A 27712-nucleotide genomic window follows, 5' to 3' on the forward strand; every position below is an offset into this window, starting at 1 on the left:
AACCACACTATAAATGTCAGCCTGTTCTCTTTAGGGAAAAAAAACCTCAATGAATGTTTTCCTGGCTCAGTTATTTGTTCCATTTGGGAACTGTCTGAATGATAGCTGTGTTTAAAATTTCTCCCATTATTTACGGTAGCCTGCGCCAGACTGAGTCCCTTGACACTTGGCAGCAGCATTATATATAGCGCGCGCCCATTCCAACAAGGATTTGCAATGCAATAGGTCTCTCATACACGCAAGTTTGAGGTAGTGGCATTGTAAGTGACAATGCCTTTAATTTTTGTTTTGATTTTTAAAACATAAATAAAAGGCATTGTCATTTGCAATGCTAATAGCTTAAACTCTGGCAAATGTTTGTATTCCAAATGCTTGCTTGCAAAAGCGCCCTATGCCGCACTTTCACTTTAATGGTGTCCATGACCCTTTCTTTAGACGACTCGCGTCTAAAGAAAGGTGCGTGGCCATGATTAAAGTGAAAGCTCGAATGGGGTGGTTTTACAAAAAAAAGCAGTTGTGTAAGTTGTCAAACAAATGTTTTTTTTTTGTAAAAGCGCCCTATACCGCACTTTGACTTTAATGGCGGCCACGCCCATTTCTTTAGACGAGGCTTGTGTAAAGAAAGGTACGCAGCCGCCATTCAATTGAAATGGGGCACTTTTATAAAAAAAACATTTGTTTGTCAAGTTAACAAATGATTTTTTTTCGTAAAAACGCCCTATGCATTTCTTTAACTTTTAACGTCGGCCACACAACTATCTTTAAGATGCAGCTCATCTAAAGAAGGTGCGGCCGCCATTAAACTAAAAGCTAGGTATGGGGCACTTTTAAAAGTCAAAAGCATTTGTTTAGTAGCATAGCACGCTCAGAAGAGCCGCCCTGTGCAGGGAGCATTTTTGAAAGATAAAGCGCAGCGTCCATGATCGGGCGCCGCGCTGTCATAGAAGCAGGGTGGGTTAGAGAGAGCCTGTTGTGCCTGCAAAAGCAGCTAGATTAAAGACATTAAAGAAAGTAGTGCTCACAGACTGTAGCTAAAACAGACTGTGTAACAACACAAGTAAAAAGTCCAGTACTCATGAGAGGTTACAAATGCAGACAAGGCGTTACCAGCCGCGGTCCGTGCAGGTACCAGCGGTGGGGCTACCTGGGGGTGTGGGGGATTTCGTGGGACGATGCTGAGGGAAAATTAAATAAATAATTAATTTTCCCACTGCATGGTCCCTCGAAATCCCCCCAACGCGGTCCCACTGCCCCACCGTTGCTACCTGCACGGACAGCTGCTGGGCGTTACTAAGGCGGTACTAACAAGCCTCTTAACGAATCAGTAGCAACCATTGAAAAAGGACAATAGCAGGAGCCAATTGATAAGATGGGCGGAGAGTGGGCAGAGCTTCAAGTCCATACCTGAATACAGCATGCCTCGCAGAGCAGCGCATGCGCTGCCCATGCTCGACCGAAAAAGTCTCTGTGAAACAGTTTTTGCTGCAAAGTTGTCAAGTTTGTTTTACCAATGACTCTATGAGGATAGCCTCACGTTAGATATTGTCAGTCCGAGTACACAATCTTCACATTTTATTGATCGAATCAGAAAACCCAGACTGTTCACCAGTGAGTGTGGAATTTTTTATTCGAAATATCGTCATCAGTTTCTACCAGTCAATAGCTGAGTCAAGGTTTCAACAAATTTCACTCTCACATTTATCGCAAAATGCAATTCCCAACTTCCATGTTTATTGCGTCAACAAGTATTTCCTTTACACTTGTTGAATTCTCCAAATGTACACCTACTAGAATTCCCTAAAAGAAATGCCACTTCTCCCCATCCTATGTATGACCCATATTCCTTGTCCCACCTCTCCACTCTTCCTTTTTACCCCTTCTGTTGGATGATCCTCTTCCACCTCACTGTTTTCCCTCTTTTGTACAGACCACAGGTGCTTTGCCATTGGACTTGTGCACAGTCTCATACCTAAGACTATAGAGCCACTGAAAGCTAGAGCCAGGCTCGAGTGAGGCTCGTGCAAGGTGGCTGACTCTGATTAATTTTGCAGTGTTTTTGGACCATTGAGCCTAAAATGAGCTTCACTTTTAGGTAGCTTCCACCTGCCACACATGCTCAAACCTGATGCACCATAATCAAAGCCAAAGGGTTAACCTTTGATGCAAAACAGGTGTGAGAAAAGATAACCAGGGAGAGGCTGAATTGCATAATGGCAAACTAGAAAACCTGATATCAGTTCCGGCTTCCCTGCTTGAACAAATTGAGTGATCCTAAGCAAATATTTAATTTAACTATGCCTCCTTTTTCATTGCTAGTGCACATTAGAGCATTTTGAAATATTCAACTTCAGAGTGTGCACTGTTCAATTGCTTCTTGTGTTTGATTTAATAAGCTATAATGTTGATCCATATATAATAAGAATCTAAGGGCCCGATGTAGGTCGGTCGGTAACAGCCGAAAATCGGTATTTTCGGCCGTTACCGATCGGTAAATAGGTGATTGGAATGTAGGGGGCTTTATTTTACCGAATCGGTAAAATTACCGATTCGGTAATTTTACCGATTCGGTAAAATTAAAAATCGGTAAATTTACCGAATCTGAGCCACCCATATGTAGGTGGGACTCTTCAGAGTCCCAGGAGCCTTACCAAATCGGTATTTTACCATCAAATCCAATTTGATGGTAAAATACCGATTCCGGTGTGCATGCACATGTGTGCATGCACACCTATGCCATGTGACAGGCAGACCTGCCCTTAGGGCATGTATGCCTGCCACAAGGCATCCGAGCCTGTTTTGGGGGTGCCAGAGGGTGTCAAAGTGACATCCCCTGCACCCTTGTGAAAATCGGTATTTACCGATTCGGTAAATACCGAATCGGTAATGCCCATTCATTCCTATGGGCTTCAAAGCCCATAGGAATGAATGGGCATTACCGATTCGGTATTTACCGAATCGGTAAATACCGAAATCATCCGATTCGGTATTCCAGCACATCTGGAATACCTACATGTCGACCCCATAGATTTACAGATTTTTAATTACCGAATCGGTAAAATTCGGTCATTTAAAATCGGTAAATCTATTTCACCTACATCTGGCCCTAAGTCACACATAAGGTGCACACAAAAAGTGACTTGCCTCTTAATTAATACACCAATGGCATTGTCTCAGAGGGGAACAGCGTTTACAACGCAAGTTTTACCACGCACTACCTTTACCACGCAACTTTTAAAACTCAAGTCGTTACAACGACTTACGCTGGGGGGCGCTGTAGGATAGGGAATGGTTTAATTTACTATCCAAAACCTTCCCTACTATCCACGGGGACTGGAGTTGGAATAGTAAATTAAACTATTGACTATCCAGCGCCCCCCAACGCAAGTCGTTGTAACGACTTGCGTTGTAAAAGTTGCGTGGTAAAGGCATTGGTTGTAAAAGCAACAACATACATCCGTCTCAGATGGTGGAGGGTCATAAATGCTTCTGACTTCATGTTTAAAAACTATCCCTTTTATAAAATCCTTCTTAATGCAGCGATATAATCTGAGGTACGCACGACCGTTGGCCGATGCAGCCTTGCCCACCTAATGGAATGCCCGCACCACTGTGGAATTTACGCCGCGGTAAATGGTTTATGTAAAACCTTCTGGATTTGAACAAAAAAAGATTGCTTTATTGAAAAGCAATCACAGACATGGTGGCATCGCAAAACATTGGTATTTGGCAATCACTATTTCAAATAGGCTTTATTAGTTTTAGTGCGGTCCGTTCAAAGTGTTTGTGAACAGGAAGCGTTGTAGTGGTCTCTGCTTAGAGACAGTGCTTAAATTGTACAAACATAAGCACAGGGACCCAACTTGTTTCTTATGAGAGCGCTACTGGCACTGGTGAATGCTGTATTGGATGAATCCTAGGTTTGCTGCCTAGGCCTCATCCCCTTCATTCTTCTTTCCAGGTGGAGAAGCAAGGCTGCCACGTGCCCTAATTTAATCAAGGCAAATGTGCGCTCGCCCCTCTTTTTAGAAGTTAAGAAAACATCTATTAGTGAGGTGTCCATGGGTCCTGGTGCCATTCCCCCTGCTCTACTGTAGGTAGCCATATTAACCTTCCGGCTATTTTATTTACATTTATTACATTTATTATTCTATTTCTCTACAGCTTACTGCTGGACACCTGTAAATCACTCGTGTCCTCTGGAGTTTATCCCTTTAAAACAGTTTAGTATAGTTTTAGAAACGGTATGCAAGCTGACCGACATGAAATATGCGAATAATAAAACTGAAAATTGGATGCTAGTAACATTTTATGTCAGGAAGCTTTCCTTGCTTTGCTGGCAACCATTTTTAATATTCTTTTGAAACCCTTTCCTGTTCTAAGTCGTGTCCGTTCCAGTTGAGGAGTCTCAATATCTGAAATAATCAAAACAGAATGATGCGTTTCAATTAATAGACTGAAGGGGGTGCATGCAGGTGTATTTGGCAAACACAAATCTGAATCAAAATTTGGGATTTTTTAAGAAGTTAACCCCAGATACCTTTTTCTAATTGATGTGTAAGGCACTAAGGCACAGTATTAAACCCAACCATAGATGGCAACGTTATATTTCTCTGATTGGCGGGAAAGGTGTTAAGGCACAGTATTTAAACTAAATGCTAGATGACCATAGCAGCTTTCTCCTATTGATGGGTGAGGTGTAACGGCACAGTATTATATCCAACACTACTAGGAAATAATAGCTTTGCCTGGTTGAGGGGAAACAGCATTATGACGCAGTATTAGATCCAACTCTAAACAGCAATGTGATGTTTCTATGAATGATGTGAAAGGCACTATGGTACAGTGTTAAATTCAGCCCTTCATTACAAAGCTAGCTTTCTCTGATTGATGGGTAAGGTGTTAAGGCACAGTATTAAACTAAATCCTAGATGACCATGAAAGTTTTCTCTGATTGATGGGTTAGGTGTTACAGCAGAGTGTTAATAAATCCAGCTCTAATTGGTCATGCTAGCTTTCTCTGGTTGACAGATGAGGCATTATGACACAATATTATATCCAATTAAAAATGCAATGATACATTGCTTGGTTGCTAGGTTTCGAGGATGATTGCTGTGTAAGGTGCTATGGCACAGTATTACGTCCAACCCTACATGACAAACTTAGCTTTCCCTGATTGGGGTAGGGCCTAATGGCACAGTGTTAAATCTAACCCTAGATAGCCTTGCTAAATGTTGTTACAGCGCAGTAAAAAATGCAACCTCAGATGCTGATGCAAGGTTTCTCTGACTGCAGTCAGGCTCGTAGTAAACCGTGAGGCGGCACATGTTTATTTGCATGTTGGTTGTAAATGTGTCTATTGCCTTGAAAAATTGGATACAGAAAATTGAATGGACAATTAATTAGATACTTTTCACGTGAATTGAAATGTAGTTTAAGTTTATGAAGATTTTGAGGAGTTCTGCTCTCGTGTCAATTACCTGACGCAGGATTTTCTATAACAATACATTTTGACAAGTATTTGAGGCATGACCTTTCTCATTCATTTGATAATCAAAGCAAAAATAAAGCGAATAACAATAAAAAAGACAACCCGGATCTTATCCACTCTGCTAGTGACCAAACAGTACCCGGGCTTTTACAGGCTTCTTGTGACGTTACATGAAGTAATACGACATGACAGCTCGCGAACATTGATGTCACGTATCAGAGATGCACCGTTTCCATTGTATATCTCTCCGGCAGTACACAAGAGAAATATTTCAGGCTAGGTTGGAAACTGAGGGGCATATTATCAACGTTAAGCGATATTACCCGCTAACGATGCTTAGCAACAAATTTTTTAACGCTAAGCATCGCCGGAAATTATCGCAGAGATAACTTGCTATTAGCAAGGTTTATCTCAGAAGTGATAAAAATCCTCACGCTAACTGCCAATTGAGAGATTATCACTGGAAAACCAACGATAATCTCTCAAAGTTTGGCGTTAGCTTGATGATAGGGGCTCACAAACTTAGCCATGATATCCACCTTCCATAGGATATCATGGCTAAGTCACGAAAATACCAGGTGTAAAAAAAGCAGTGCTAACCGTGGTTAGCGCTGCTTTTTTATCACTAACAGGGTTAGCAAAATCCTTGATATTAGGAGAAATGTCGCTTAACAACATTTCTCCTATTATTTTTCTCTGGAACGCCCCCTTTGCATCTCATTAGAGATGCAAGGGGAAGCGTAGAGAAAAAGGGTGCTAACATGCGAATTTGCGTGTTAGCACCCTGTTGCTGATAATATAATCTCCGCTTTCTTGGCTTTTAAAGCCAAAAAAGCGGAGATAAATCCCTTGATAATATGCCCCTGAATGTTGATAGTTTATGGTACCTCTAGAGCTATGGTCTTGGAGAAACCTACACTTGCAGTGCTTGTCATAAATTGTGCTCCGCTGAAATGGAACCCTTGGGTTGCGCTGATTTATAAAGACAGGTGCGGATATGCGCAGACGTTACCTTGGCTCGCTCCAGACTTTTCCTTTGCTCATGGAACGCAGCTGGGCTCTTGAGTGCTGGAAGAATAGGAAGAAGATGGGGCTGATGAGAGACAACTCTGCAATAGGAATGCTCATTACCTGCTTTTAATCATTGGACACAACCTCCTTAAACACTGCACAAAGGAAGTTTCCATTGTTTAGCAATGTATCCTAGACCGATCTGGAAACGAGAGCAGTTGCAATGGAATTGACTGGGTAGAACCCTGCTTCACTTCATCTCTTCCACCAATCCGAATTATACGTTGCCAATAATTAATTTTGTCATAGAGTAGAAAATAAAAGTTGCCAAACAACACAATTTTAACCTTCCTTTGATTAGAGAGACTACCATGACGTTGGATGGGTGCTGGTTATAAAATATCTTGAAAATGATACATAAATATTTTTACATCAACTTTCCTCAAAATAAGTGATATTTTTTTTACAAGAAAACAAGAATATGTCACAAGATAATGTTTCAATACTGGTGTTCTCATTTAAATTGTCAAAACGTGACCTATGTTATTATGTTATATGTTTAACAAGTAATATCCGGTAGTATCTTTTAAGATCTGTAAACAGAAGTGGTGCACTGCCACAGGAGTCCGTAGAGGGGACCCTGGAATATTTAGTGATGACAAAAGGAAGGTTGCCAGCTGCTGATAAATCACATAATGATACTTTTTGTTAATAACGTCCCAATAGTAAAATACCGTTAACATGTTGGGCACAGAACATCCTCGAAATAAAGAGGTATTTTTTTCTTATTCAGAGATAGACTAAAAAACATGACAATTGGCCTCAGAAGACCGCCCCAGCATGAAGTGATACTGCAGGCAAAAGAACGCATCTTGAGCATGGTATTCAATTAAAGGTGCCATGAGATGTAGCAACAGCAACCCTTGGCTTGTTCTATGGTCCCCTTCCCGCTGCCCTTCCTACCCCTGGTCTCAAGGGCCATGTGGGCAGTGCTATGAACAGAAGCAAACAGGGCTTGAATCTCCCTGCATCCTTGTGATGTTTAAGTGCCTTGAGCTCCGTGTAGCACTTCAGCAGCAGTGCAAACAGTGGGACAAAGAATCAAGTGCAAAGTTATCCAAGTCCAACGAGTGCATGGTTTCGCTTCTTCTACCCCTAACATTTTGGTAAATCAATACGTTTACAGCAAGGATGTCTTGGAATCTTATGCAAGCAAGGAAGATGGGCTCCTCAACCTGCTGGATTGTAAAAGACACACAGAATTGGGATGCAGTGGGCCCTTCACACATCTTTGCATCAGTGTCATTACACCTGCTGCACTATTGATAGTTATGCTCTTAACCTTGATGTCCATTCATGTGTGTGTGTGTGTGGGTGTGTGTGTGTGGTTGTGTGTGGTTGTGTGTGTGTGTGGTTGTGTGTGTGGTTGTGGTTGTGTGTGTGTGTTTAGTTGTGGTTGTGTGTGCAGTTGTGTGTGGTTGTGTATGTGGTTGTGTGTGGTTATGGTTGTGTGTGTGGTTGTGTGTGTGGTTGTGTATGTTGGTGTGTGTGGTTGTGGTTCTGTGTGTGGTTGTGTGTGTGTGGTTGTGGTTGTGTGTGTGGTTGTGGTTATGTGTGTGGTTGTGTGAGTGTGGTTGTGTGTGTGTGGTTGTGGTTGTGTGTGTGGTTGTGGTTGTGTGTGTGGTTGTGTGTGTGTGGCTGTATGTGTGTGGTTGTGTGTGTGTGGTTGTGTGTGTGGCTGTGTGTGTGGTTGTGTGTGTGTGGCTGTATGTGTGTGGTTGGGTGTGTGTGGTTGTGTGTGTGGCTGTGTGTGTGGTTGTGTGTGTGGGTGTGTGTGTATGTGTGGTTGTGTGTGGTTGTGGTTGTGTGTGTGGTTGGGTGTGGTTGTAGTGTGTGATTGTGTGTGGTTGTGGTTGGGTGTGTGTGTGTGTGTGGATTTGTGTGTGTATCGTTGTGTGTGTGTGTGTGTGTGTGTGTATGTGTGTGTGTGTGTGTGTGTGTGCATGGAGTGTGGTACCTGTGGTACGTGAAGGGATACATTTAAGTAGGCCACTCCACGTTATTTCCAAAGGTGCAGTGTGCCATGGGAGCAACTTCCCCTTTATGAATCAGTTAACACTCCAACTTGAAAGTAGGGTTGAACTGGCCTATATGGCAATCAAGCAGTACCCGAGTGGCTGGCCGGATAGGTCTGTGTGTGGGCCAGTTTCTTGGAAGTTTGAGGGCCTGTTTTATGGTCTGGTGGGCTGTTTTTTGCAGTTGATTTCCTTGATACAATCACAAACATTGACTCAAGGTAGCACCAATGCACGCAGTCTCTCAAAGTTTCTAAACACCTGTGCAGTGTGTCTTTGCCAGTTCGAAGGCACCCTATTTACAAGTCTGGGACACCTTTTTAGCTATCTGATTCACTAATGGGCTGCCACTCCTATTTGGTGTCTGGGCCTGTTTTCTGTCTCAGTACAACCCTCCTTGGGAGTAGATAAGATTTCAATGGCTTTACGTCAGTTGTTGCCACAAATCATTGATACATTACAGTGCAATTCTCAAAGAGAAGGCAGAATCTACTTTTATGTCCAGTCCTTTTTACGATTTGGAATGAGTCACAAAAGGTATTTAATGAGTCAGAAAACTTGACCAACCGACTCACTGTTTGCAGCTACAAAGCCTGTAATTTTGTTATTTTCCGGCTTTGCAATGGCATAACAATGTTGTACATCAGGTATGTGTAGATGGGGGCCTCCACCTCATTGATTCCTTGCATGCTTTGCCAGTACCCTTCATAAAAGTACTGCACATCTGGACAGCAGCAGGTTGGTCTAAACCTGGGCATCTTTCCTACTGCCCCACCAACTTTATAATATTAACCCGGCATTTGGTGCAGGTCGAGACTGTAACGAAGAACCGTCTTTAAATGTGGCATCCACGCTGGTGAGGGACTCCCACCGATAGAGCACCCTCCAAACTCTCCTTTCCATTACCGCTCCCAAACACCATGCTCCCCACGCACCTTTCACTGGTCTGGCCCATTGGATTGTCAGTGCTTCCTTCCCCCCCGCCCCTCCCCCAGGTCAAACCATTGCACTCGAGGTCCTAACTTAGTGAATGTTCGCTGAATAGTGAATCTACTGTCCCCCTTCTACGGCAGTCCGTGACTTCTATACTTATGCTCTGTACATACACATATGAATGACGCTTGCACATCCTGGTTGCCAATGTAGTCAACCAGCGTTGATGTGGATTCTAAATGAACCAGTGTTCTACCATTAATAAAGAACGTGTTATATGTGCTTCGCTTGCCGCCGCAGCCATGCAGCTCTCCGGCACTGCAGGCAATAGGTCTTACCACCTCGAAGGTCTGCTGAACTGGGAAAGGGGCAGGATTTGATTATTTGACTTACAGGTAAGTGCAACACACACATAATTGATACAATTGCTCCATCCCAGTGAGCTATTTTACCAATCTGGAATAACATAAAGCAACCAATGCAGTGCAATCAGTCGCAACACAAGACACAACACAATATAACATATTCCAATAAGCAAAATGGAACAGCGCCGCCATCAATCACACTGTCGATTAAGTAACTTTGAGTGGCTAAAACAGGATTTATAAGTTAAAGTTTCATCTTTCAGACAAGAATACACTAGCACTCGGAAAATACTTTCAAAACACAACTACACATTCACAGCCCAGGAACCAAGGGTGCTTTCGCTGCAGTTTTTTTCCTTTTCTTGATAGGGCCACTTCACTTGGGTTTTGAGAGCATTAGGATATTTTTAAAGGCGACAAGCAGCACCCGAGTAACAGATAAAAACACAATCTGAAATTCCTTCCAGGCCAGGCACACTTTTGACAATCTCTATTTCCGAAGGTTTAAATGCCTTGTGAGATGGATAAGCGTTTGCTCTGCATTGTCTCTTTCTGCACCATTTATCTAACAAATTAGTGCCCAGCAAATGATGCACTGGTAATTAAATCCAGAGACCTCTGTGTATGTAACAACTACAGAGAATCGAGTGAATGCAGAACTCGCACAAGATATTTACTGCCAACCCACTGTCATTTAAAAGAAGTATTAACTGATATGAGTTTTTATCTCACCCTCAGAAAGCACATATATGTACCTAATCACAACAACCAGTGACAACGCATCATACCTCTGTTCTTAGAGCACCACTCATGATTAGCTTAAATTTCAATAGGCAAACATGTTTGCTATATTGTGTGACTCATTCTATATTAACTATTGAACCATATCAAAAATTTAAATATATACCTACACTGAGCTAACTCCAAAGGGCAGCCTGAGGCAGAATAAATAAAGAGAGAGGGCAAAGAGACATCATCTACAGGAGACCACGATGTGCTCGAACAAATGATGGCTGCTAGATCTTCGTAAGTGGCACGCAACATTTCTTTGCAATCTTCACAAGGTTCTAATGAAATCTGCAAGTTTTTGGCTTTAGAACACGCAGCTCCCCCGTGTAGGTATCTTTCCTGAAGGCTGTTCCTGTGGTCTGAGGATTATCACAATCTGCAAGGAGGGTTGGGGGAATGAATGGTGCCTTCTGCCTTGGGGGTCACTTATATCCCTTCAGGTTGTTTCAGCTTCTTGGCTGTTTGCTCTGTGTCCCAGATAGGGTACGTGGCTTGACCATTACTAAATCTCAAATGAAGCCATCCTTAATGGTAGTTAAGATGGCTGTCCAGATTTGGGAGATTTCCAACTGCACTCACAATTACACTCCCATAACTCTGGGGCCGATTACAGAACTAATCTGAGATAAAATCCTAAACTTACTACTTTTGGTATTCACAGATGGCATTTAGTAGTTGAAAAGTTAGGAATCCTAACTTTACAACTACTAAATGTCTTGTATGAATACCAAAAGTAGTAAGTGTAGAATTTTATCTCAGATTAGTTCTGAATCGGCCTCACCATTTTTTAACACCTTGCCTGCGGCGCCGATTCTCCCCCGGTGCTGAACATTCCATTCGCGGGTGTGGTCGTGACGGAACCATTCCGTCATCCGCACAGCCCAACCGTGAGGCATGACGGAATGGTTCTGTCACTAGCATCGAAGGGGTTAATGGTACTTGCTGCTCAAAATCCTAATTTAAGCCTCACATCATTATTTTGGACACGGCCCGTCTTATGCTATGGTGATTTCCATTTCTGGTAATGCTTACCCCATTAGAATACTATTTCCAATTCTGTAGTATTCCAAGCAGCAGGGTTTTGCTTTTTGACTGTACCAAGCATTTAACAGTAACCATTTGTCCATCCCTTTACCCATTTCTCTCTCTGATACCTTTGCTGTACTTTTCACATTCTAAACAAGGGACACACAGCCATTCCTACTGATCTTGGATTTTTCCATGAGACAACCTCAAAGGAGCAGTGACAAGCATGGATCGCTTAGAAACCCCCTCCCCATCCCCCAGTACTATCCTCTGCCTATGCAGAGAGATGGGTTGTACAGTGTTTCTGCCAAAGTTTTCCTTGTTTTGTCATTTTCTTGCACAGGCACATTTGTGCAGAATGCAATCAACAAAACAAATGGTCAATGTGTCTCAACCTAAAAGATACCACAATATGTGGTTTTAGAAATTGTACAAGCTACTTTTGCCAAAGTATGTTCATTTCTGCACTCGTAACGGACTGAGGTCTGAAGCCACAATTATACGAACTTGTTAAAAAAGTGGGCAGCCCTTCCTGATTTGGTCTGATACTATTTAAGTTACTCTATCTATAATTGGATCGATTACTGTAATGAACTCATATATTTCTTTTCTTTTCCTATATCAATTGTATCATTATGTATTGTATCTTAACTTTTTTAACCTTCTAAATCTTTAATAAACTTATTGAACTAAAAGAAAAAAGTGGCCAGCCCTTGTCACTAAACTGGTAACCCAGTACCTTACCTCTACATCTCCACTGGTTCAAAAAAGTACAGTTTTGTGACCTATCTAGAAGACTTACTTGAGCTGGCTCCTCTCCAGCTATGGGACATCATTTGGCATTCTCTCACGTTTGGTCTCACTCAAAGTATTCTTTTAGACTCCATGGTCTTGGACAAGATGGTTAATATTCCCTGGTTATTAATGTCATCATCATTTTTTCAAGACTGGGGGTTTCTGAAGTTTTTACAACCCCTGAACTTCTAAGTCTGCTGCCAGAGCCTGGATAAGGCTTAATGTACACTCCGGACCAATGCCCTTCGTTGTCCTCTTTGGCAAGTTATTAGACCTTATCCCCCAGATACGAGTTGGAGTTTTATCCAATCTATGCAGACAATACTCAGCATAGATTAGATTTAACCAGTTAATGTATGGGTGTTTTACATTTTCTTTTAGATTTCATCCAACAAGGAGCATGGTTTGAAAAGCTTCTAATTGCCCGTGTGATAACCACTCACACCAAAGTATAGTTAATTTTATGCTTTGTTGTTGTTGGTGTGAACTCGATTGTCCAATCCAGTTTTACTCCCTTTAAATTGAAAATCCTACTAAAAGGATTACTGCCACTTACAGAAGCTAGATGTGCCAGAAGTCTGGTGTGCAATTATTAGTTTCATTAGAGGGTCATTAATTATTAGAAAAAGATATTCTTAACAAGTGCCTGCCACGAACTTCTCATTACAATTATGCATTTGCACTTTGTCCTTCTAGCAGTAATTTGCTATGATAGCTTAAAGGGGATTCGAATTTTCTTAGTCATATAATGTGTGATTTTATGTCGCTCATATCACATTTTAATTGTGGTCCTTGTCATTTATTGTTGTTAGAATGATTGCATGAAATCTTTTTATGATTTACTTTTACAGTATTAATGCCGAATGAAGTTTGTTTGATGATAATGATGCCCAGCGCTTAATTTGAGCCTGTGGAAGCCACAGCACTTATTTTTGAGGACCAACAGTTATTTTTCTGCATCAGATATTTACAGAGTTCAAGAGAAGGTAAAACACACAGATGAGAAAGAGGACGAGACTGGAGGAAGCAGACACTTGCGAGGGTTTGATAATGAGGCTGGGATTGTCTAGTAGTGGAAACAAGAGGCATCAGGTGGATTTAGGGCTACCAGCCTTGGTATGCATCACACTGACATTTAAATTAAGCACTGTTTGTGACCATGGGGTGGTTGCTTCAAACACCATGGGCTGTGATCATGCTCTTCACTCAGGAGAGGTGGTTGTGGGTTTACCAGAACAACGTGGAGTATTTCTAGACCTTGAGAAAGTAACGGGTATATTCACAAGAGTATGTGATAACTACCGCAAGAGTAGGTTAACGCAATTTTCAACATCGCAGCCCATCGCGGGAAAACAACTCTGTAACAACGAGGAATTCACAAGACGGCTGTAGCATGCGATAGTCTGCCGACACCGCGGACAATGTCCGCGACACAACCACCTCGACGGAGATAAAGAAACAAACCCCAACGCAAAAAAAGCACAATAAGAAAACAGTGACAACCAGTGCGAGGGCAGCAAAACTCAAGCACAATGCGGGAAAATAGTACAAGAACAGCATGCAGAAAATGCCACAGAACAAAATCTACCAGCAGTGGAGTATCACGGATGCACCCTGGCCAACTGCAGAGGACAACATGTACACCACAACATCCAAGCACTGTAGAAGAACTGAACCGACAGGCATTCTGCACAAAAGAGACCAGTGGCAGACAAATCAGAGCCGCAGGAGTGATACACCCACCATGCAGCATATGCACATAAGGAGGAGTGCACCCCTGCATTGACAACATCACGGTTCAAACAGCACCCCCACCACATCTGAGCACAGGACACAACTGGTTCAGCAAATGTGCACAACCTTCCAAATCACATCCGAAATCGCAGGGAAAAGTAACATTAAAATGTAGAAGTACAAGCTGAGACCTGCAAATATGTTTTCTTCACACATGCAGTGCATTTGGACATTTTCTACTGTCGATTGATTGGCAGGGAGAGTCACAATGTGATGTGCTCATGAAAATTAAGTGTCAATGATGGTATTCCGACGGGTTATTCCTGCCGCTGCTGCAGTGGGATGTGGGCTACCTGCCCCATCACCACCACCATCGGCCGGTACCTCTGGAACTGGGAGCCATGGGCCCTGGTGCAAACACAGATGTTGTGCAACACACAGAATGCAACGATCAGCTTGCACATGATGTCCGAACTGTACAGGAGCTTCCTACCTGTGCCATCCAGGCACCTGAAACGTGACTTCAACACGCCAAATGTGCATTCAACGATGCTCCTGGTGTGTATGTGGGTCGTGTTGTACTGCCTCTGGGTGGGTGTGGCCAGGGGGGTGTCATCATCCAAGAGCAGTGTGCATATCCCTGATCACCTATGACAGTGCAGGGAGAAAAGAGTCAATACTTGGTTTGCAGAATGTGATGGCAGGTCCACCAATCCAGTGACACCCGTGCTGGCTGTGTGTGGGGTGAGTGTTAGGCAGCCCACAGGGAGTAGCTGATGCTGGCAACTACACCACCAGTCATAAGGCCCTCAGACATGCAATGTCAGAACTACAAGGGGGGATGACATGAGTCGCACAGGGCTAGTGGCCCTGTAAGCACAGCGTGCAACATGGGCCCACCACCACGGGTCGCTGGCTTGCGGGGGACTGGGGTAGGGTCATATGGGCAGAGTAGTGCTTCAAATGTGTTATGCCTGCATTCCGCAACTCCACACGTTCAACTGTTGTGTGGCTGTGGTGCCATTATATGTCTGTATTGGGTGCAGGGGTAGCCTGGGTAGTTGGCGACAAAATTGGTGAAGAGTCCCCGGAGGTCCCATATTGCCTACACATTGATGGAATGCAAGTGCTTTCTGTTGCGATAGTGGTGTGCAGTATCCGCAGGGGGCACAAGTGGGACATGTGTGCAGTTGATTGCCCCCAACACGGCTGGGAATCCAGCTATGGTATATAAGCCTTGCTTTGTCTCCAGATGTTCCTGCGCAGTGTTGGGGAAGTGAAGGTACTGGGGTATTAAGCTGAGGATGGCATCCAGGACAGGTTTGATGAACTTTGATAGAGCTGGATATGATTCTCTGCTGTGTTGGGACCGTCAGCCTGTGGGCGATGTGGGTCATGATGCGGTGAATGGTAGTCCTTTTGAGCCTGTAGTGGGCAATGACTTCCTCGGGCGTTAGGTCTGTGAGAGTGGTACGTTTTTGGTAGGTCTGCTGTCTTACTCTGCGCTGCCTCTGTGGTGGTCCGGGGGTGGGGCGGGTCAGGGTCCTGGGGGTGGTGGCAGTGGGTGTTGTGGCCCTGTTGGGGCTCCTAGATGCATGATGAGTAGCTCCATGGCCTTGTTTGTTCTTCGAGTGTGGCTGTAAGTGGGGTTCAGTTGCCTACTGCAGGTAGTCATCCGTCTTTACACATGCTTGAGGCAGGTGTTAAATACCTGCATCTCCCGCGCCTTATCGCATGTTTTCGGTTCGCTTCGCGGATCAGTCAGTTAATTGTGAAAGTGTTGTTGTTTTTTCATGTGTTTCTGCACGGGAACGCCTACTCTGCATCTCATTAGCGTTAGTTGGTGATGTCCGCCGTGGTCTTAGGTTTTGGGTCTGTTATCGCCGGAAATCTGACTATGTCTGCTGTTTGCACCAGCTTGTGACTGGGGTGTTAAATCTATCTCCAATGTTGCTGCGTTAAGGTGGATTTAAATCGGAGTTAACTCCTTGTGAATATACCCCTAAGTCTTTCAAAACCTTGCACTTTGTTAAAGGCCTTGCTTCAGCTACAGAGGAACCGCAGGATGGTCACAGCGGTCACTAACCACTGGTGTTAACCTCTTTACTGCCCGGAGCTGCCTAGGTGATACTCTTTCATTCTGACTGGTTGCAGCCTATCGGATTCCGCACCTCTTAGTCTAGCTTCTAGACTTACAACGAGCAAAATATGGCGGAGCTGACACCGTGCGAAAGTTTTTCACAGATAATCAATAACATTCGTTTGTAGAGTTTGCTGTGGCAGGTAGCAGCGCTATCTGCTTCAACAGATACATGCTTGAATCCGACACAGAATCGCCCCAAGGGAAACTGGAAGGATTTGGACCCCTTCCTTTCTACACATCCATCTTTAACGAAGAACATCTGCAAATCTGTTTTCAACTAGGAGCCCCTTTCTGCCAAACTAAGACTTAATTATATTCCAGTAGCAAACTGCTCCCTGGATCATGTGTAGGTTGGACTTAGAAACACACCAGTGACTAAAGTTAAAAATTTCAAACACGCACTATCGTGTGCACTCACACTTTCATTTTTCTCAGTGCACTTAATAGCCATAGACCAGAAGTTATAACCATTTTCTAAACTTCATTGATTAAAATTGCCTTTTAAATGTAATTTCATTTAAATAGACTATTATCAGATTTAAAAGACAAGCAGCCCAATTTCAGAGTGTGCGATGTCAATTTTGAGTGTGCAAGGATAAATGGCTGTGGTCTCACAAGTCCGCATTATGACTTTTTAAACTGCTCGTATTTCACCCAACACGATGCTGACAACGGTAAAAAGATATTTTAAAAAACAGGTATGAAAAAAGACTCAGCACCACACTGGGATACTTTCCCCCCAACTTGCAGCTGCAGGCCGAGTTCAGTCGTTTATCTTTGTCATTGGCAGAGTTCCCCTCTGTCTCCTTTCCCCACTGCCGCAGGTTCCACCTTGAGAGGGTCTTTTTGAGGGGTCAAGGAGTGTTCAACAGACTTTCTGGAACAATCTGAAGAAGGTGCTGACATATATTGCACCTTCCAGTGTGAGGTGAAATTACCGTCATGATGGATACAGACAGTGCTGAGTAGGCACATTCCACTTCCAGCTTTTAAGGGGGGATCCGACAGCAGGCGCTCCGCTGCCTTTTGGCTAGGTTTGCGCAATAGAAATACCACATATATACATAAGTTTAATGGTGGAGGATGCAGTCTCTCGCTGAAACCACACCACAAGGGAGCCCTCAGGAAGAATTGCTAAAAAACGTATAAAAATGATTGGATGGAATCCATCAAAGTGGGTTTAACTAGTTGAAGAGGCTGGAACACTGTTTTTCTCCTTGTAAAATAAGCTTAGAATAAAATGATCATTTTGGAGACCAGAAAACCAGCGACTTTGCATCATTCAAGATGTCTTTAGAATGCCTGGAGAGGTAGAAATTACGCCCACGTTTACAAACCGATTCATCACTGCATTCTGTCAGGAATATTATATCCAGGTACACTGGCACAACCCACCACGCTAAGCTCAGACCTAAGAGTCATGGAGGACGGCTCCTGAGAGCATCATCGTCTCTTTTCTGTTGAGTCTATAAAGACTCAACTGAGTTACTGACCATTCACAAAGACTTAAAATTGCTCTGCTAAGAGAATGATTTGGCTCCCAAAATGGCGAAGTTTGACACCCACCTCCAGAAGGACCTAGGGCCATATGTACAATGAAGTGGTGTAGAGAGGCGTTAGCCTTCTCGGCTTAACATCTCTCTCCAGCACTTCTGAAATGCAAGGCTGCACAATATTTACAAGAATGTGGGGCAGCCTTGCGATTCCCCAAGCGATGGCGCTAAGTTTAGCAGCTTAGCACCAACGCAGCCACCCTTGACCCATAGTGCAAAGGTGTCTCTGTGCAGGGGAGGATTGTTTATGTTTAGGAAAGTGCCCATTCCTGCACATAAACAATCCTGAAATACCATTGTGTCACTTTCATGTGTGCTGCTTCATGCAGCACACATGAAAGTGACAAAATAGCATTTTTTAAAAAGATTTTTTTATGTACAGGAAGGTACACCTTCCTGTTTATAAACACACCATGGCATTTTGCTTTTTCCATATGTGCTGCACAAGGTAGCACAAATGGAAAAAGCAACAACGAGGAGAAATAATGCATTTCTCCTCATTTCGCCAACTTAAGACCAGGATTGACCTGGTCTTAATTTTGGAGCTGCCTCCTATGTACGCCACCCTTGTACATAGGGTGCAGCATCAAAATGAATGGGTGTTGAGGTGGAAAGCACAACACCCACTGCCCACCCCTTTCAAGCTAACCATGGCATGTAAGGGGGCCTTATGGACAAGGCAGCGTTAAGCCACGTTAAGTGGTTTAACACTGCCTTGAACATAAAGTGGAGCCCCTATCACCACCACAACGTCAGTAAATGTGACGTTGTGGTGGCGATAGGGGCATGTACATATGCCTCTTAGTTCTTTCATCCAATTCGTTTATCAGACCCAGGCTGCAAGCAAAATTCAGTCAGATCCATTGTGCACAGTTCCTTTTTGGGAGGATGCCTCCTTAGCATTGGTTGTCAGACATTCATGAGCTGAAATCCAAAATTGTAATCAACAACAACGTGGTTCAACTTGCATCTCAGCCCCTGACCACTAAAATGTCGCTCACTTTACTTGTAAACAGACACAGTACATCCATCATTTAGAAGGCCCTTGCCAAAGGTGGGTGGAGAGTCCCAACTTTGCCCAAAGTCTCAGGGGGAGCTTAAACCAATCCATCCAGCAGCAGACAGGATTTCCTACTGCACAATGGCTTGCTGAAGGGCCATTTAGCAGCAGAGAAGGGATCCTGAGCAGCAGGGAATATATCCTGAGCAGCAGGGAATAGATTCCAAGCAGCAGGGAATAGATCCTGAGCAGCAGGGAATAGATCCTGAGAAGCATGGAATAGATCCCGAGCAGCAGGGAATAGATCCTGAGCAGCATGGAACAGATCCTGAGCAGCAGGGAATAGATCCTGAGCAGCATGGAATAGATCCCGAGCAGCAGGGAATAGAGCCTGAGCAGCAGGGAATAAATCCTGAGCAGCATGGAATAGATCCCGAGCAGCAGGGAATAGATCCCGAGCAGCAGGGAATAGATCCTGAGCAGCAAGGAATAGATCCTGAGCAGCATGGAACAGATCCTGAGCAGCAGGGAATAGATCCCGAGCAGCAGGGAATAGAGCCTGAGCAGCAGGGAATAGATCCTGAGCAGCATGGAATAGATCCCGAGCAGCAGGGAATAGATCCCGAGCAGCAGGGAATAGAGCCTGAGCAGCAGGGAATAGATCCTGAGCAGCATGGAATAGATGCCGAGCAGCAGGGAATAGATCCTGAGCAGCATGGAATAGATCCCGAGCAGCATGGAATAGATCCTGAGCAGCAGGGAATAGATCCCGAGCAGCAGGAAATAGATCGTGAGGCTGCAGCGCTCTCTAGAGTCACAAGATGAAGAGTCTTGGAATGTGAGTGTGGGTTGGGGTTCCTAGAAGGGCACGGTGCAGGAGACAGGGCACAGCAGAGAAAGAGATTGTGCAGGAGTGGAGGCTGGGGGTGATGGGGGTGCAGAGGTTGGACAGAGGAGCAGGTTACGCAGATGCAAATAGACTTAGGAATTTGCCAGAGACTCAGGGGACAAGAGATGTGGACGGTTGTTAAGCAATGCCTGCCCAATAACTGCCCTTCACTCTCCTTTATAGCTCCATGTAAAAGATCCCACTGCGGCAAATGGTAGTAAAAGTGCCTTCTTTTAAACCACAAGCTTTGCACAGCACAAAACTCTCAAAGCTTCAAAAAGCACAGTCGTAAGTCAGATAGCAGTTGTGCACACCCCTGCATATAAAAGATCTAGAGTGCACAGACATCTGTTTCTGCATGAATCATGACTAAGCAAATACACAAAGAAATTGGTTGTTATTTTCGGGCTCATTTTGTGTCTTGTCCTCAATTCAATTTTCAGGAGATGAGAAAATCCACGTCACCCAAAATACCAGCGATACCTTAGCACGTTAGAATTGTTTAAACTCGAGACTATCCTGAAAGTTAACTATCTTTACTCAAGATGCTGTTGTGACATAATTTACCTTCTGATCATCACTCAGCAAGACCCATCCTACAGCCAACGGTGGTAACCAGATGTCAAACCTTGACTGACAGCCACAGAAATATTGTGAAAGTCAAATAAAATAGTACAGTGAACGTCACTAGCGTCTATTCTAAGTGATGTTAGTCAACAACGTAATGTTAGCATATAGTACGCATACGCGACTCACCTGGAGCCGTAGATGTTAAAACCTTGGGACATAATCTACATTTTCCCATATCTCTTCTTCCTAGTCTCCAGGTAAAATGTAAAATGCACTTTGAGGTTTTATAACAGTGGTCACGTTCTTCAGAATGATGTAATGGTAAAAGGCATGCAATCAAATGTGTGCTTGTAACCCTACTTGCCAAACAGTGGGATTCATTGAGCTGTTAATTGTCTTTAAGTTCACAGACGTTTTGTTTATGCTTCATAACTGTTGTGCGAATACAAGAAGCAGAACTGCGCAGAAATTTGACAGCTCATCGGCTCAACCAGATTTCGTGAGATCGTGAATATTCGATCGGGGATCCTGAATATTTGACAGTGCCATCCAGGTTTTCGCTATTAATCTATTTTGAGCCTTTGCCTTGGAACATAGAGGCATATGATTTAGTGCATCTGAGTGAAAATATCCATCCCTACAGCTTTTGCATATTCCCTGATTTGGGGGTAAACCCCTTGGTAAAAGAATGCAGAGGAGGTCTAATGTTGTATAGAAATGATCTAGCTCACTGGACACACTTTACTGGGTATATAGGTTTACTGTAGGCCACTAGCTGTAATCTTTAGATAGAAGGTTGTTATCTAGTACTACATCAAAAACGGATTCCACTCAATTTTGTGACTGTACAAAAGCATACATCAAACTAAGTTATGTACTTTCAAGCGACTTCATTTCATAGAAAAAATGTATGCCCAAATTTACTGAATTTGATACAACAAATTATACCAGGTTGTGCATCAATTCATGCCTTGAATGACCTAACCAATAACCTACAACATTCTATGCTCCTTTTTTTCCAGACAACGACTCTAGAGGCATATCTCTACAAAACATAAGAAATAAAACAACTACACATATATTACGGCCAAAATAGCAAATGGACAGAAGCATGTGAGACTCACTATTGGAAGCCGGAGACTCCGACCCAAACCATTTCTATGCTGTGCACCTCAACAAAATACAGAAATAAGGTCACATAAAGGAAATACCCAAATGAGAAACTATTTTCTTTAATTCACAAACAAAAATAATAACATTGAAATTTAAAGCGCAGGTTAGAGTGGTTCAAGACTGGGTTTTAATTTTAAAAGACACATCGATAAACTACATTGTAGCATATCACTTCATCCTTTCTGCTCCAACTACATCCTCTCTTTTTGTCAGAACATACCAGTGCTTCAATTGAGGCCGCCAAACGGCCAAACTATTGTTTTTCTATAATTGTGCCCTTTCCAAAAATCAAGATCAGGACACTAACTTAATTTTTAGCCTACAATTTGAGATTCCTTCCCATTTACAGAGTGTTAAAAAATATAAACATTTCCATTTTGATTTGTTATGTGTGTATACTTTTCTAAACAGTTCGGGATCCCTGAGTAGATGTCACAGACCAACAGGGCCCACGGACCAGAGGTAAAGAACCACTGCACTAAGGTGTACCGCAAGCGAGGTCTCCACTGCAAGAAGGTCATTCCCATTGACTCTGGAAATTGACCAGATTCCAGATAGACATCTCCACCGCAACTACATTTTTGCAAATACCTCCACGGCTTTAGCAAAAAAAATAAGCACCCCATAGCTCTCGGGGTCTTTTCCAACTTTCATTACTAAACTAAGGGGGCTCATGTGCTATTGTGTGATAACACTGTGAAATCAATGAAAGGCGTGTCTAAAAGGTTTAAAAACGTCAGCCCACAAGGAAAAGGATTCCAAGCAATGCCGCTGGAGGCATCTGAAGATGTCAGGAGCTCTATAGGTGTGCTCCTAAGCACAAGCCACAAAAAAGCAACAGGATTAAATAGAGGAAATTCTGCTAGGATACCTTGGAGTTTACTTTAGAGGACAAACCAAGTTAAGCAATTTATCAATTTGTATTAAAATTGCCTCATCGCCTATTAAAAAGGATCACTCAGCCAGACTCCTAATGTTCTTTAAAAGTGAATGGAACATAATTATTCAGAGATAAACTCAAATTGCTTTCACGAGCGAACATAACAGATCCACAAAGGCCAGTAGCTTAAAAGATCTCAAATTGAAGGATAGTACTCAGAGATGTTTTTTTTTCCTATATTGACTCAAGTTTGCAAATAAGAGATACCACATCTATCCTGACCTGGGGGTGCTGCTAAAGTGAAGCTGCTCTCAGAATGTAAGGGAAATATTTAAGATGATTTCCTGTACAGAGGCGTACACATGACCTTCATGCACTGTTATGTTTATGTTGATTTCTAAATTACAGTCTTCATGTATCTGAGCTTCTCTCCCTTCTCCTGTTTCTACTGCTCCTCTAGTGTCTTCCTGCAGATTGGACGCATTCATATTTCAAATCTGCCAGTAGTAGTCTTGATTAATATTTTGCTTTTTTTCCAAGTTGTCTCCATTGCACACAGTGAGGCAGAGTTACTAACAACTTTCAAGTCACAACAGTGCTGTAAACCGGGGCAAACTGTTGATATTGGATTTACTTTTCAGCACAAACTTTATTTGTGCTGTTAAAGAATCCCTAAAGAAACGCAAAGTAGTGCTCTGTGCTGCTTTGTGTTGCACTGTGCCAAAGAAGGCGTACCATGAGTGGTACATGGGCGTTCCCATCCGTGGCAGCCCCTTCGCTAAGACCGCAGAGCGTTGCTCAACTGCCCTCCAGCAGTCAAACTAAGGAAACATAAAATGCTAATAACATGAGGTTATTATCATTTTATATTATCCTGCTGCGGAAGCTTTGCGGGTGGGGCAAGGCTGCTCTGATGACGCAGGGGGCGGAGTGCTGGCACACTGTAAGTGTGCATGAATATTTGACCAGCCTTATGGGGCTGGCTGAACAGTTATGCACACTTTGCATGATCTCCACCCAGGCTGTAATACAGCCTGAGTGGAGAACATGCCCAGTCTCCCATTGCCTGTCTGAGTGCCGAACCGTGGTGCTCAGACCTATCACAACGCTGTTGTGATTGGCTTAGGGGAGCCTGGTTGCTTCTTGTTCCAGCCCGACGCGCAGGAGAGACGGAGGAGAGATGCAGCGATAAGATACGCTTTTTCCTTTTTTCACACCCTCTTACCCTCCCCACCCCTCCCCGGCCACCCCGATCTGTGCCTGCCTCCACTGGTTGCCATACAACAACCATGGGGTTAGATTCAAAGTTCGATCTACTAATATGTGTAGACAAGGCTTTGTGCTGAAAATTAATGCCTCTTTGAGGCTATCGTCAACTTGAAGAAAAAAAATGTTTCCCACATCTTGCATATGTGCTGCACAGCACACACACAAGTAGGAAAAGTGTTTAAACTATTTTTTTAGGCATGGTATTTTGTAATGGAAGGATACTCTTTCAGCACAAAACCTTTGCTAGAAATCACACAGAAACCCTTTCACTGTGGCGCTTTACCCGTTGACCGCGGCTGGAATTCCGCCGCGGTGCGGGTGATTTATGACTGGGCGTGGTCAGAATGGCCCCCGGCTGTCCTCCGCACACGCCCACCGTGACGTTGGACGGCAGGGGGCCGTCCGACGCACGGAAAGGGTTAATGGCTGAAGTGTGGCAGGGGTCACCGGAGGGAGGGAGAAAACAGCATCATATATTAGTAGAAATGGCTCTGTCCTGCTATGTCCCTTTCATGCGACACAACACAGCACAGCATGCAAAGTTAGTAAATTGGGCCCAGAATTTGTAGTATGTAGGCAGCGTCATTGTGTTGGCAGTCTACTTCTTTCATGAGTAGCCCAGCTGTAAAGTCTCTGGTGCTGGACTCAAAGTTCCAGATTGGCCGCCTCTAATGATTTGCACCCGAGGCATTATTCACAACTGCCTCTGACTGGAGGTCATACCTCTTCAGACTTAAAAATCACTTCCTGCCGTCTATTTACATCGTTTTAACATCTACACAAAAAGCCAGATGTTCAGAAGTTTTGAGTCACATCATTCAGCAAGCAATACTCAATGAAACCAAGGACTGCTGGTCAACCACAGAAAATGTAAGTACATTCTTTCTACCAGACATTGCTGCTTGCGCAGTCGTCTTTCGCCCTGCCCTTCCCCTTCCTTCGTTAATCTTTACTTCAGGGGCACATCCAAGCAAAATAAAATAGTTTTCTTCTAGATATCAACACAAAATAGCAAAATGTTTAGTGTATGCTGTGCATGTGTCCATATAATGAAGACTGACTAATGTATAAAGAATGTGCTTGTTTACAAGACACATCGACATGTAAGTAAGTGTTTACAAACTGTGTACACATACACACCCTGAAATTCCAACATCACTTGCTCAGTGATCTCCGAGATACTTCTAAACTGGACTGTGCAGAACTAAAAGCTGATAGTTATTATCTGAATATCCAACTTTTGTTGCAAAAACGTACAAGCACATGAATACTCCAAAGGTAAGTGTGCATGCACTCCTGCACACAGACACAATCTCAGACAACCACGCCCCTCTACTATAGCTCTACTGGCACTTCTAATGCATCGATTCAACGCTTGAAAATCCCAAAGCTGTAGGTACGGTCATATGCGTGTCCTGTATTACCACAACATTATGAGTGTTTTCATTAAGATGGAGAATTACTGCCGAAATATGTATTTACATACCAATGTCAATATAGAGTTCCTATATTTAAAGGTAATTTTCCAAATACATTTTTCACCAGGTTTGATGTGCCGAAATATGTCTAATTCTTGTTTCCGTCAAAACTTTAACACAAAGAAACTCAGAAAGAGGGCATAAATGTGCATTACTTTCTGGTTGAAATGAATAATCAATCATTTTTTTCCAGTTTTGCATAGCGCAAACTTGACCGAAAGTTATCAGAGCACTTTACCTGAGCACCAGTTACCTTACACAGGGACACATTCATTTTTGTTAGGCGTGGGAGATTAAGGGATTTGCCCAGAATCACAGGATGTTGTGCGTCATTGCTGAGACTCGAACCCAGTTCCCCAGATTTGAAATAGGGATGTATGACGTTATAACGCATACCATTACAACTACCTACCATTACAACGCGACCATTACAACGCATACCATTACAACGCATAGCGCTTAGAGGTGCTGGATAGTGGTAAGTATAATTTACTATTCCAACTCCAGTCCCCGTGGACACTAGGGAAGGTGTTGGATAGTAAATTAAACTTATTCCCTATCCTAGAGCGCCCCCCAGCGCAATGCGTTGTAATGGTATGCGTTGTAAAAGTTGCGTTGTAATGGTAGGTAGTTGTAAACGTTGCGTTGTAACAGGTGTATACCTTGAAATAGACCACCCTAGCTATTAGGCCACATCTTCTCACCTTCGTTATACAGAATAGGACAGTTTGTTCAAATAAATCACTCAGACCCAACATGAAGACACAAAAACATATGTTATGTTATGTTACAGAAATTTATATCGCTCACGGCTACTCCTGAGTGTCCCGGCGCGGAGCCAAATAGAAGACTGTGGGGAACCTTAGTCCCTGCCAATTAGATAAACAATAGAGTTTTTTATCTCTTCCTGAACAGACGAGGATCATGAATGCTCCGCAAATCAAGAAGAAGAGAGTTCCAGGCTTCAGCTGCTTTAAAAGATAGAGAACTCCCACCAACTCTAACAAGCCAAAAGCAAGGAATCGATGCCAGACACTGTGAGGCAGAGCAAAGATGCCTTCGGGGGGAGCAGAACCTAAACCGTTTCCTCAGGTAGAGCGGGCCACATCAGCGAAGGGCTGAGTGGGCCAAAGTGAGAGCCTTAAATTTGACTTTTTGAGCCACTGGAAGCCAGTGCAGGTCATGCAGGTGTTTCTTTTATGCTAGACCTGCCCGGGATGCCCATCAAAGCTCTGGTCGCAGCATTCTGTACTACTTGGAGTTTTTGAGCTGGTATCTTGGTAGGCCAATATAAAGAGCATTGGCATAGTCAAGGCAACTGAGAAGCAGAGCACGAGTGACCATCTCTGTCGCAGTCCTGGGTAATAGAGGCAGGAACTTCCTAAGGGATTTCAGCGTGCCAAAACATTGACCTGCCAGTTTCTTTTTTGCGTGGAGAACCAAAGGATCTCCTCAAACCAGACTCCCAAGTTGTTAACTGCTTTTCCTGTAGAACTGGGGAGAGGGTAATCTGGAAGCCAGAGAGCTTCCCTAAACTGTGGAGGAAAGCATGCACACATGCATGTAGACCTAAATATACACATACACCTCTAATCGTCTAACTCATCTGCGGTGAACAAATTGCTAATGTTTGACAATCTTTCCCCAAGAAAGGTATTCTGTTTGAATTCGGCATCATGATTCTACTGCCCTTAATCTGGGAAGACCAGAACCAATCACACAATAATCATACAACCCAAAGATCCTTCCCATCACAAACCCCAAGCCAGGCAGCACACTGCCAACCTACACCAATTTCACACTTTTCCAGCTAGAAGAATGTAGGTCTGTTCATCAAAATTCTAACGGAATACTGCAGTTGTGTGTATGCAGAATTCACACAATGGAGCACTCTGTTAATGTAGTTTGAAAATGGATATCTGTTAATTTGTTCTTTTCTTAAGAGAGATGAAGCTGCTCAACACCCATGATTGTAGACCACCATGTAAGAAGATCTTGGAGGTCTTACTCCGTAACTTCAGACATTAAAGAGAACATGTGGAGGTGTGTGGCTGATACTGAGTCTGGGCAGACGAAAACTCTAAGAGGTGGAGCTTTACAGGAGATTGTTCCCCTTCCAAGGTAACTTGCCTAGTAACAGATGACATGGCTGTTTTAAGGGTTAATATAAGATAAAAGAGGATATGGTTGTTTCAAGAGATGTTAAAATGTGACATATTCTTCAATAAATGTAAATATCTCTTGAATACAATGCCATCCTCATGAACAAAGACACTATTTCTAAATAAAAAAAAGGTTTACAAAGCAACATCTTTCTAAGTGTTAAAACATATAAACAAATGAAGCAATGGTCACCCCATCCTTTTCAGTTAGCTTTCTCTTGCAGACAGCATTGTACTATACTGCATAGGGTGTCCTTTGGGTCAGCACTTGCTCTTGATTGGTTGGCTTTCCAGTACATTCCAGGTCCTACTCCTGATTACATAGCTTTCCTCCCTATACTTGCGTTTGTTCAACCAGTGAAGAATTTAGGTTACAATC

At 43.3% G+C, this 27712-nt stretch overlaps 1 protein-coding gene across 6 annotated transcripts in view; it reads right to left on the reverse strand.

Moving 5' to 3' along the window:
• MYOCD (myocardin) overlaps positions 1-27712 on the reverse strand; it is a 184382-nt gene that overhangs the window by 91767 nt on the left and 64903 nt on the right. For all 6 annotated transcript variants that reach the window (XM_086930585.1, XM_086930587.1, XM_086930584.1 and 3 more), the window contains one exon: positions 6501-6556. In XM_086930585.1, coding sequence (XP_086786711.1) covers positions 6501-6556 — 56 coding nt within the window. The remainder of the gene's footprint in view (positions 1-6500; positions 6557-27712) is intronic.

Source organism: Lissotriton vulgaris, chromosome 7 (genome assembly GCF_964263255.1).
Source record: "Lissotriton vulgaris chromosome 7, aLisVul1.2, whole genome shotgun sequence".
Taxonomy (NCBI): domain Eukaryota; kingdom Metazoa; phylum Chordata; class Amphibia; order Caudata; family Salamandridae; genus Lissotriton; species Lissotriton vulgaris.